The sequence below is a fragment of the Choloepus didactylus genome, chromosome 21 (assembly GCF_015220235.1).
Source record: "Choloepus didactylus isolate mChoDid1 chromosome 21, mChoDid1.pri, whole genome shotgun sequence".
Lineage (NCBI taxonomy): Eukaryota > Metazoa > Chordata > Mammalia > Pilosa > Megalonychidae > Choloepus > Choloepus didactylus.
Window position 1 is genome coordinate 3,740,664 of NC_051327.1, and position 12,368 is coordinate 3,753,031.

At 45.1% G+C, this 12,368-nt stretch overlaps 1 protein-coding gene across 4 annotated transcripts in view; it reads right to left on the bottom strand.

The window, feature by feature from the left end:
- VWA3A (von Willebrand factor A domain containing 3A) overlaps positions 1 to 12,368 on the bottom strand; it is a 50,757-nt gene that overhangs the window by 33,025 nt on the left and 5,364 nt on the right. For all 4 annotated transcript variants that reach the window (XM_037815000.1, XM_037814997.1, XM_037814999.1 and 1 more), the window contains exons 4-7: positions 8,361 to 8,485; positions 8,185 to 8,262; positions 5,961 to 6,015; positions 1,261 to 1,359 (exon numbers count right to left, since the gene is read on the bottom strand). In XM_037815000.1, coding sequence (XP_037670928.1) covers positions 1,261 to 1,359; positions 5,961 to 6,015; positions 8,185 to 8,262; positions 8,361 to 8,485 — 357 coding nt within the window. The remainder of the gene's footprint in view (positions 1 to 1,260; positions 1,360 to 5,960; positions 6,016 to 8,184; positions 8,263 to 8,360; positions 8,486 to 12,368) is intronic.

Consider the following 12,368-nt stretch of genomic DNA (forward strand, 5'->3'; position numbering starts at 1 on the left):
TCCCCTTGGGTCTCATGGGGTGGGTGGGATGAGCTGCCCACCCAGCCTACCCCATGTCTATGCATGCGGTGGGGGTGGAGCAATGGTCTTCAATCTCTTGATTGGAAGATTACCCTGGGAGCCTGTGGCCTGAAATTCTCTCCTAGAATAGCACCCCAAGGCTGCTGCACTCTTGGATTGGATCATGGGGTGTGGGTGGGTGAGCATCTTGGCTGCCCTTCTGAGCATGTGCTCTGGCTGTATCCTTGGCACTTGACTATGGCACTGCAGGGAGGGAGTTCAGAGGTTGCGGCAGTGGTTTCTCTCCAAGGCATGTGAGTTGGGCGCCATGGGGGTGATGGGCATGACGGCAGTGAGTGGTGAGTACCCACCAGGAAAGATAACTCCTCCCTCTTCTTCCTGGCCAGCTGGAAATTTCACCAGCCTTCCGTGGACACAAGTCTCGCCCTGGCTAATATCAGACTGGTGTGCCCTGGGTACCCATGGAAGCTCGGCTTTGAGGACTTGCCATGGAGGGGATTCTGCACTGACCAAGTCCTGCTCCCCGATGTTGGCTGAGACCAAGAACAGGGCACAAGTCTGGATTATGGGTCCCTATTAAGCCCTGTAAAAGGGTCCTTGAACAGGCTATAGCTGCTATGGTCCCCATCCAAAGTTCTAAGCTTCCCCTAAGAAAATAACCCCTCCACGCTACTTCACAGAGACCACAGAGGTTTTCCTCTATGCCAGGCTTTGCACTGAGAGTCTTTCACTTGCATGAATGGCAATCCTAGGAGGCAGCCACTGATGTCACCCCCAGGTTACAGAGCAGGCAACTGAGGCACGGAGGGGTTAGGTAGCTGGGATTTGACTACAGTTGTCTAACTCTAGAGCTCAGTGAAAATGCACAGGTCCAGGGATAGGCCAGGGACACCAGTATAGCTCCCTCACCCAGAAAAGGCCCGGGAGAGGGGGGGTCCTGTGCTAGGATATGCTGGAGTCCGTGTCCCCTGATTCTGTCTTCACATTCTCTTTCTAGGCAACCGCGGGCTCTGGAGGTGAATTCTGGTAGGTAGGAATTGCGGTGGTGTGAACACTAGAACTTTGCACTGCAACTGAAAATGGCTCTGTTTGGGTTTCTTTAAAGGAAGGTGCTAATGAAGTGTGAAGCATTCTTTACAAAATGCTCTGTTTTGGATCTGCTCTAAAAAGCCAATTAGCAAGCTCACCCAGGGGCAGACTGGGAAGAGGAGGCAATGTCTGTGCTGCCGAGAGCCTTACCAGGAAGTCCTTCTGGAACTCCTCTTTCTGAGGACCACAGCTGGCCCCTGACACATCAATGAGGATGCCGACTCTGGAGCCCTTGATGAGGCCAAACACCTAAAACCAGAGAGCACTGTCAAATAGCCAGCACCGCTTCGTGCTTCTCGTAAGCCTTTCACTGGGCAGAGGGGCAAACACTCTCCCCACCTCAAGGAGCAGCGGACAGATGCTCCATTTTCTAGAGCAGAAAAGCAAAACCCGTTATGATCCTGACTTTAGCTCCAGGTATTATTTGCTCCTCCTTTGTGGCAGCCTATTATTAAAAAGTTTTTTTCTTCCCGAACGTTTACTGTCCTCTCTTATAAAGATAACGCATGTCCATTACAGAAATCAGGACACTATAGAAAAGAGTATCCTTTGTTTGTAGGACATAAAGTTGGATATCTGATGATATCAACTTCCCATATTTTCTCTCTAGCCTTATTTATTTTCTGCCCGCTCTACCAATCCTATGTAGATGTTAAGCTTTCTGGTTATGATGGTATTTCTGTGAGTTTTCTAATTATGGTTCTAGCAGTTATTGCATTGCCATTTGAGCCACACAGAAGTGTTCATCCTGGTTTAGCTGCCCTAGGAAGTGGGACTTTAATTCATATGAAATTGATAGTCCTGTAGGAGCTGTAGGAACCATCTTATGCTTTTTGCCTTAAATACTCCTTTATCAGATACTTAGTTTTCCTGTTATATTTATAGTCCTGCTGTAGATGATTACTTTACATCTCTCCTCACCCCTCCAACAATCTCTTTCTATACTCTCTCTTAGCAAATAATTTTGCCTCCAATTTCACCAGAAGCAATCAGAAGAGATTTTTTCTTTAATCTTTCCACCTATGAAAAGAATCCACCCAGTCCTATATGCCTTTTCTGGTTATGATGGATCAATGCTCTAAAGTCAACCCTTTGACTTGTATATTGGATCTCATTTCTCTTGCCTAATTGGGGACTGCTTCTGTAAGCTTCCCTTCTCCTGGATCATCCATTTTTCCCTACCTATAGTAGGATTTCCCTCACCATACAAATAGGCTATAATACAGCCATCTTAAAACAGAAGGAAACCTCTCAGGACCCCACCTCTCTCTCCTGCTGCTACCTCACTTCTCTGCTTCCCAGTTGTAGCAACATGTCCTTTCCTTCCATTGTCTTTGGGACTCACTCAAATAAGGCTCTCACTTCCCCACTCCTCCAAAAAACACAAGACCTCCCTCTTGTCAAACCCAATGGTCAAATCAAAGTTTTCAACTTTCTCTAACTCTGAGCAGCATGTGACCCAGTTTGACTGTGTCAAGAATTCGACTACTTGAAATGCTTGGTGTACTTGGCTCTCAGGACACTACGTTCTCCTGTCACTTCACTGGCAAGTCCTTTCATTCTCCTCTGTGGGACAGACCTCTTACTCATCCCAACTGCAAATATTGGAGTCCCCTAGGACCTTGCTGCTGAAGATGTAGTCCATGGATCAGCAACATCAGCATCACCTGGGACTTTGTTAGAAATGAGGAATCTTAGATCTTACCCCAGACTTCCCTAATGAGAGTCTGCATTCTAACAGGAATTCCCACTTGATTTTGCTGCACATTAAATTTTGAGAAGCACTCAGCTAGGACTCCACCTTCTACTCTTTTCTTTATCTACACCAGGGTTTGTCACCTCAGCTCTACTGACAATTTAAATGGGATAATTCTTTGCTGGTGTGTGTGTGTGTGTGTGTTTGTATGTGCTGTCCAATGCATTGCCGAATGTTTAGCAGCATCCCTGGCTTCTACCCACTAGATGCCAGTAGCAAACTTCCCTTCTAGTCATGACAACCAAAAAATGTCTTCAGGCATTGTCCAATGTTCCCTGGGAGGCAAAATCATGTTGTTGAAACACACTGTTCCACACTCACTCCCTAAATGATCTCAGACAGACTAGTGGCTTTAAATACCATCCATATGTTGATGAATACCCAAGTTCCATCTCTAGCCAGACATGCCTTTGAACTCCAGACATGTACATGCAAGTGCCTGTTCAGTGTCTCTGTCTGGATGTCTAATAAATTTCTCGTATTTCGTATGTCCCAAACAAGACCTCTTGAATTTCTTCATCAATTTGTTCCTTCCTTAGTCTTCCCCATTTCAATAAATTACATTCAACATTCACCCAGACAGTCTGGCCAAAAGCCTATCCCATCCATTGGCAAGACTCGCTAACTCTACCTTCAAACTATACCTTTAATCCAGTCACATCTCATTGTATCCACTTTAGCTGTTTAGTCTAAGCCACCATCATTCTCTCCTAGTCTGGTTTTCCTGCTTTCACCTTTCCTCTCTACAGTCACTTTGCATGGGAACAAAGTGATCTTTTTGAAACCTAAGTCAGATCATGTCACCACCCTGCTTAAGACTCTCACTTTTGGAATAAAATGTAAACCATGCAAGACCCTCCTTGATCTGAAGCTGCGTGTGTCTCCAACCTCATCACTCCACATTTCTCACTGTGCTGGCTACACTGGCCTGCTTGCTGCTTCTGCAGTGTGCCACGCTTGTCCTGTCTCAGGTCCTTTGCATTTGTTCTTTCTTCTGCCTGGAACATTCTCTTCTAGAGGTCTGCACAGTTCACTCCCTCACTTCCTGTAGGTGTCTGCTTGAATGTCTCCTCCTTAGAGAGAGTGTTAGCTTGACGCTTCTATTTAAACAGCCCGCCTTCTAGCCCACCTTTGATTCCCTTACCCTGATTTACTTTTCTTCATAGCACTATCACTAACTGATGTCATCTATTATTTAACTTATTCTTGGTCTGTCCTTCCCCACTGGACTGTAAGCCCCAGGAAGGCAGGGCCTTGGTGTCAGTCACATTTGTATCCCCAACTCTAGAACAGTGCCTGATACCTAGTAATCAACCAATACATATTTGTTGAATTAATGACCCAAATGAAGCTCGAGACTTCTCAGGACATTGTCAAACCTCAGGGGCCAGAAGGAATTCAAAGTCAGGGCCGGTTCTAGTCCTTTTAAAATTGAAAACAGCTGTCATTAAAGCTTTAGAGATTTTGCAATGGAAAACATGCATTCCCTTAAACCTAGTCATTGAAATGACAGAAATTTATCCTGTAGAAATAATTGTACATGTAGATAAGAGGAAATTGCAGGCCAGTGGTGCCAGATGTTCTTATCTTTGTTTAGTTGGCAACTAATTTAAAAATATTTAAAACTATGGGGGCCAAAAAAAATGTCTAGCTGTGGACCAATTATCCTGAAAGGCCATTAGTTTGTAACCTCTGTTTGGTCCTCCACAGAAATGGTGTAAGAAACCCAGAGAAGTAAGACCCCTTGTCCATGGCCTTATAGACAGAGCAGAGTCAGGAACTTGGTCCAGTGACGGCCCATCCACCACTCCAGGCTGCCTCAGCACCCAAGGGTCTCACAATTTGATTTATGGGTCCTTTCTTCTCTGGGATCCAATCTGGACTTGTTTCATGGCTTATCTGTAGCTCCATCAGAAAGGCATGGTAGGGAGAAGGGTCTCTTAATCCCTGCCCACTTTGTCAAAAGTGCCGGGACAGGTGTGGTGGTGGGTGGTGGTGGTGGGGTAGGTGAGGGCAACATTCTCTGAATGGATGTTTTTGGAGTATTTGAGGATTTCAAACCTCTGGGTTCTCTCTGCCTGTCTTACCATGTACAGTCAGAGGGGGATGTGCCATGGCTGGAGACATGCTTCTGCTGACCAGTCCTAAGAAAGCAAAGGAGGTTCTGGATCTGAGATGTAGGCAACACCCAGGGATGGGCCTGGGACCGGTAGCCTTAGTGCTATGTTGTCACCTACTGGTCTTGCGGGGATTTGGAGTGGGAAGCATGAATTTCAGCATCTGCCTGTCCTCCCAGGGTTTAAAACAAGAATTGAGGATTACTTAAAGGTGAAAGCAAATGGTGAGCCTGAAAAGCATCAGTTGGAGGAAAATAAGCTAAAATAAATAAGAAAGTAAATCAAAGGTTAATTTGCCTGTGATCACTATGCTACTCTTGGAGGCTGAGGAAGATGTTTAATCAAACTTTCAAGAAAAATTACGTTCAGACCATCAGCCTTTGTCTTATAAACCTCATTACGGTTCTGAGGTTAAATGCGCTGGTGGACATCTGCTGTTTTCACCTCCCCAGGATCCACTTCCCCTTCCAATAACAGCACTTGGGCTTTCCATGTGCAACCACTGGTCTCCCTTTCTTAGTCCATCAGGTTCAGATGGTGTTGACCCAGTCTCCCCCCACTACCCTCATCTCCTGCTTTTCCCAGGGGTGAGCATTAGTTTCAGGTCTAGCCAGTTACTATATATATATCTCATCCCCTTGGCTATGGCAATTGGTCTAGATGGGTCCAATGAGAGTCAATCCCGGGACTTGGGAGGGTGGATTGGGAAAGGGAAGTGAGGCTATTTTCCACTGGACTTTCCTATTTGTGACCTGTAAGCTTAGAGCTGGGGAGAGTCTTGCTGAGAATAAAACCAACCCAGAGGAAAGCAGAGCCAGAGACAGCTGTGCCTGGGCCTTTCATTTAGGTTGGTCAAGAAATTCCTTTTTTAACTTCAGTCAATTTAAGTTGGAGGTCTATCACTTGCAACTGAAAGGTATCTAACAAGTACAGATGGAATGAGTGAAAGAAGGCAAGGAATGAAATCCGTCTGTTACCTTCTTGCTGTTTTCTGTGAGCCACTGAATTCTCTGTTGATAGAGTTCAATAGTTCTGCCAAAACACCAGATAGACTCATCACTGAAGGTTAGCTTCATTGCTGAACAGCGGCCACTTACATATACGGAAGGAAGGTGTAGATGGGATTCTTTTTTTAAGGTGTCTAAGGTTTGGGAAGAACATAAGACAAGATCTAGCTAACAGAAAACATAAGTATTAGTTTGGCAGGGCACCAGGCAAAAGAGAGAGGGAGTTGTGAAAGGGATAAGTATGCAGATGCTGATATATTGGCAATGCAAGGCACTTTATAAACGACAATGGTTGTGTGGAACAAGGGGTGGGTTGCTGAATGAGGGTAGGTCTGTGGAAGATGCGGGCGTGTATTCTCATGTGGAAGGTGGAAGAACGTTCTTGCACTTGCTCAAATTGGTGTCTCCTCAGATAGGACTGTTCCTTCTCTCCTGGAGACTGATCATAAAAGCACAACCAAGGCAGTTCAGCAGCGGTTTCTCAGTGAATCAATTATTAAAAAATTTAGTTTCCATGAAGTAGCCTGGGGACCTTCTTGAACTACATTTATTGCAAACCAGTCCAATGGCTAGTTGGAGACTAGGTAAGGGCTTGGTCACTTGAATCTAACTGAATCATTCTCACTCAGGGTAGGTAGGATTTGGGGGGCAAGAGAGGGGCAAGGAAGGCCTTTGGATATGAAATCATGGGGCAAGGGTGGTGAATAGAGTTTTAAAGGCTACATGAGGATAAATAGAGCTGAGTATGAGCTACATAATTAGACATATTGTGTTTGAGATCCAGTTCTGCCATTTGTTAGCAGAGTGACTTCGGACAAGTGTGATAACCTCTCTCGGACCATTTTATCACCCCCCACATGAAAATTATAATAGGATTCTATCCAAGTCAATTTGCCAAAAATCAATTTGCCAAAAATCAATTTGCAGAACACCAATTCTCTGAAAATCAATTTGCCAAATGACCAATTAACTGAATAGACTTGACCATTTCTTAAAATGCTGCTCTGGATTCAGAAGTAAAACCAATTAATGTAAACTTTACCGAAATCTTTAAAATCTGTTTAAACCATCTATGGTGGCTTAGAGCTACGTACCCCTGAAAAATAGTTCTTAAACTTAATCCATTCCTTATAAATAGGACCTTTTGAAGAGGTTACTTAATTTAAGGTTTGGGCCCACTAGATCAGGATGGGTCTTAATCCCATTACTGAAGGCTTTATAGGGAAGGCCACAGAGAGAGAGAAAAAAGCCACAGGAACACTCAGAAGCTAGAAGTCAACAGAATCTGGAAGAGAAAAGAGAAGCCAGGGGAAGCCGCCATGTGCACATGCGCCATGTGACAGAAAAGCCAAGGACCAAGGATCGCCGGCAGCCAGCCTCAGAACGCCAGAAGAGAGAAAGCGTAATCTTGATGATGCCTTGATTTTGGACTTCTCCTAGCCTCAAAACCATGAACCAATAGATTCCCCTTGTTTAAACCAACCCATCACATTATATTTGCTTTGGCAGCAGGAAAACTAAAACACCAGCCATGCCACCCCACCTCCTCCAAAAGAGTTGTAAAATTAACAGAAAGTTTTAATAAATTTGGCAAATAGGTCATTCAGTGAATGATATTTAGCAATTGGCTTTTGTTGAACTGGCCTGAAAGTAACACTATACTTTGGGTTGTCCAGAGGATTAAATAAGATAATACATGCAGCCCTTAGAAGAATTCCTGACACATTGTTACATGTTATTATAACCTTTCAAGAAAACTCAGGTAACCAGAAATCACTGGAACATAGATTGCTAGAGCTGGAATGGGATCTTAGGGACCATTCTCTACTCTCTACTGTTATAAATTACTGAGATGTGTTTGTGTATATGCATGTGCTATCAAAATCTGGTTTGGGAGTGGAGTTACTTGCATATTTTTGACATATATTTGCAAAGGCATGAACCCAGCCAGATGGGCACTGAAAGTGATCGTTCTTAACCATTAAAGACCAAATGGACTGTGAGCGTTGATGTGTTCACCTGAAAGGATTTTAAAGTGTTGAGAAACACTGATCTGGTCCAACCTCTTCATTTGTGAAAAGAGAAAATTGGGGCTAGAAGTGGGAAGAGACCTGCCCAAAGTTACTTTCAGGCTGCAGAAATGAGATCATTCTTGTGCTCTGGGTTGTTGGGAAAACATTGAGAACATACTTACTCAGAAAGTTTTGATTCAAAATGGCGGATGATCTGGGTGGAGAAATGCATTTTCTGCCTGACATTGCCGCCCTCCTTCCTAAAGAAGCAAAGCTGTATGAAGGGGTCTCTAGAGCCCAACGGGGTCATCGCAAGTTTGGGGCAGGGGGCTGAAAAGGGGAATGGCTTCAGACTTACAGGACAGTTGTGCCCTGACTTATCAGGTCAGTCAAGGTGAGTTTCTCAGACTTTAAACTGTGAGTTGAAAGCCAATCTTCAGAGTCCTCCAAAGCTGATGGCTGAGTCTCACTCCCCTGCAGCTTCTGTAAGACAGAAGCCACAGTCAAGCAGAAAATGGTGGAAAGAGAGGGTAAGGCTGAGGGTGCCCTAGGTTCCTTCATACGGATAACCACGGGTTGTCAATTCTGACTAATGCTACCTTAAAATAATCTCTTTTAAGAACTCACCTTGCTGAGGGAACATATGAATTGTGGAAGCCTGTGTTCTGGGTTAGTTGCCCTGGCAACACCCACTCCCACCACTCATCCCCACATGAAGGTACAATATGTAGCTGGACAATTCAAGGGTCGTTTGACACGTGCTTCCCTGTGAGAGTCTGAGGAGTTTACCAAGGGATCATGGCCAGATTATATATGACAATAGAATTCTGCAGCAACCAGCCCAGAACAGTCAAGACTGGGTCAATGACTTCCAGTTTTCCCTATTTCTTTTTTTTTTTTTTTTTTTTTTTGCCTCCCACTTCTAATTCAAAACCAACCAGAAAAAGGTAATTCTTCTCCCCTAACCTATACCATAGGATGCCCCACCTCTAGTTAGCCCTCCTCCAGCTTCTCCAGGCCAACAACCTCCAATCAAAATATACCTGGAGACTTCTTTCACTATAAAGCTTTCCCACCCCCCTGCTTGCCTTTGAGTCTCTGCCAAACACAAGTGATGGTGGCTGGCTCCCTTGCTAAAGCTAGCTCGGAATAAATCGCCTCTGTTCTCATTTGAATGGTCTTTGTTTAATTTTACATGTGTATCTCTGTGTCTTTGCAGAAGTGTGAGTCCTCCCCATTGGGCTGAGAGGTCATAACAAAATTTGTTGACTAACTGATAGAAGAGAGAATAGGTTTATTCTACCCATACCAGAGGCTAGAACTAGGAGCAGTGGGTGAGAGTCTTAGGGGCAATGGGTAACAGTTTTGGAGGAAGCCTGGCTGGGGCTTGAACTGCACACACTTGCTTGTTTCTAGTGACAACGGGTCTGTCACACTGTGCTAAGCTCAGGATGTGGGTGGTGGACTTGGTGGTGGAGCACAACTAGTTCATGGGAAGCGTTCAAGGTTGGCCAGGCTTTCTGGAAAGCCAGAAGGTGGAGAGTCCTAATCTGAGGGGCTCTGGGTTTGCTTTGCAGGGTCCACGCTTCTGGACCCTGCCATTTTCTCTAATGGGCATTTCTGAGTCTTTCTGATGAGGCAGGCAGTGTGCCTGGTGCTGGGACTACAGTGTGACTAAGATAGAAATGTTTTTGCCTCCGTGGGGCTTCCTTTCTAGTGTGGGTAGATGGGCAGTGAACAAAAAAACTAAATCATCATACATGTTTTCAAAAAGAAGCAGTTTTATTGAGAAAATAAAAAGGGAAGTGTGATGCTTGGCTTGGGAAAGCACAGTCCAGGCTGAGACATGGAGGTCGGGGTGGGGGTTGGAGGGTTTGCAGACCAGAATGGTGGCCACTGTGGGTGCAAGGTGGTAATAAGGGGTAGTGTGATGTGAGAGGAGGCTGGGAAGGTCTGTATGTCCCAGATCAGGCAGGGATTCTGTGAGTGCTCCCAGCAAACTGCTCTTATGTTTGCGTGATACAGATGGGCCTCCAGTGTGGCTGGAGTCCGCCACTACTCAGGATACAGAATGGTGTCATAAGGGGAGGCTGGTTCAGTCCCACTGTAGAAAGACACCACCCTGCAGCTTCTGATAACTGTGGAATGGGCCTGAGCACTGTTTAACCCATGGGGACTCCAGTCCAGAGTTAGGGACAGCTTTGCCCATCTCCTGGGCACCTGTTAGACCCCTACATGGATTCTGCTTGGGCTTATATTTGTCGGGGCTTTCATTATGGTGGGGGAGGTGGTGGGCGAGGGGTTGGAAAATGTCTGCTGCAGCTGAGTGAGCTGTGTGGGGTTGAGGAAAAGCAGGAGAGATGGAGGAAGGTGTGTGGTGCACTGGGGTTCTCCATTTACTAGCTTCGTGACACTAGGCAAGTCATGTGAACAGCATTGTGAAGTTATGATATGGTAGAACATTGTTCCTGCATAAACAGTTCTTATCAATGATCCATGCTGTTATAACTATCAACATTTTCTGGTGTGTGCTGCCCTGGCATCCATCTTACTTCAGCTAAGCCACTCGCTTCACCAACAGCTTTCCAGTCCTGGGGCATAACCTCCCCCAGAGTCCAACCCCCCAGCTGTGGTCACCACCCACCTCACCCAGAACCCACAGCTGGTCCCAGATGAGAAGCTAACACCCCCACCAAACTTGGATGTCCCCAGCCCCTTTCCCCTTTCATGTGCATCTGCTTTAAACTAATCAATCCTTGACTCCTGCGGGCGATCTACTAACCTCCACCCCAGGACTACAAAAACAGCTCAAGCCCACAGGTCTCTCTTGTTCTGCTTGTGTGCTCCCCACCTGCTAGTTGAGCCTCCCTGTGCCAATCACGCTTCCGGTTGACCCCCGTGGCACCCCTCTCTCCCTGGGATCTGTGAGAAACAAATTACCTTTTCTCATGCATTATGGCCTCGGTTTCCCATTGTGTTGCACCTGACCTCCACCGGACCCAAATTTAAAATCCAACTTAACTAATTTGGGACACTTGTTTTCCCCCAGGAGTCTCCTTTTGGCATAATTTGGTCATAAATAGAAGGTAACCCCAAAACGCTGTTATTATAGTCCAGCTAGAGTATTGCAAGCCTTAGTTCTGTGCCTGACGTCTGCTCTCCCTCTGTTTCAAAAGGAAATTAGCAAGTGTTAAAGAAGTGTGAAAAACACACCGGTAATTACCGCAAACATTTAAATAGCATGCATTATGTGTCAAGCACTTTCCATATATTAACTCTTTTAATTCTACCCAGTAGGTGCTATTGTTAACCCCATTTTACCAGCAAGGAAACTGAACTACAGAGAATTTAAGTAACCTGCCCCAGGTCACCCTGACCTTAAGTAGAGCTGGGATTTGAACCCAGGCAGTGTAGCTCAACTCATGCTCCTTGTGACCATGACACTATCTTGCCTCTCTAAACTAGTCCCAAACTGTGAATGTCTCAGCAAAGAATTGAAAGAGAACTAATGGGAAAGGAAGTTAACTTTCTCATTATGTGATTCTACGCTGATTAAGGTCAGCACCGCTGAAAACCCAACTCCGTCCCACATTTAGGGAGATACAGCTGCACAACACAGGAATACTAGACGTCTCTTGCCTCATCTTTGAGGAATCAACCATCCTTCTGGTTGATAGCACTGAGCTTGGTAGCCTGCATCTGAGATGATCTATGATATTTTAGTGCATGGATTTTGTATTATCAATGTTTGAAGGTCCACTATTAAACACATTATAGATTTTGACTGTGGGCCTGATGATCGTGTACTCAAATAAGTGCCGCACATAGAGAACGGCTCAGTGAGAGCTTTGTGTTGAGGTCATCCTTTCCCCCTTTCCCCTTGCTATCCGTTTGGGAGGCAAAGGAGGCCCCAGCTGCAGCTGATAAATGTAAGAGTGGCCCTCATACACCTGGGAAATCATACATTTTGATGTGAAATTACATGAGTTAAGACCCATGTCGTCATCTGAAGTCCTTGAAAGATTTCTTCAGAATCTCAGGACTTCATGGACCTTTCCTCTTGTCCCTTCAATTAAACTTGCTATTCCTTAAGTGCCAAAACTTGAGCAAAGTGAAACATGACTCTTTTCCTGATTGCTTAATTGCTAGCCTTATAACTCTATTGGTTCTGACTATCATTTCAAAGGTATCATATTTCAACTCTATGTAGATCAGGTCTATGGTTATGGGCCAGCCTTGCACCTGACAACTACTGCTGACAATTGTTTCTATGGCATAATGAATTCTGAGCTCTAAACAATCCACTCTCCATTATGGTATGACAGTTCTTTTATCCAGTAAGTCAGTCTAAAACTACAGTTCTGGT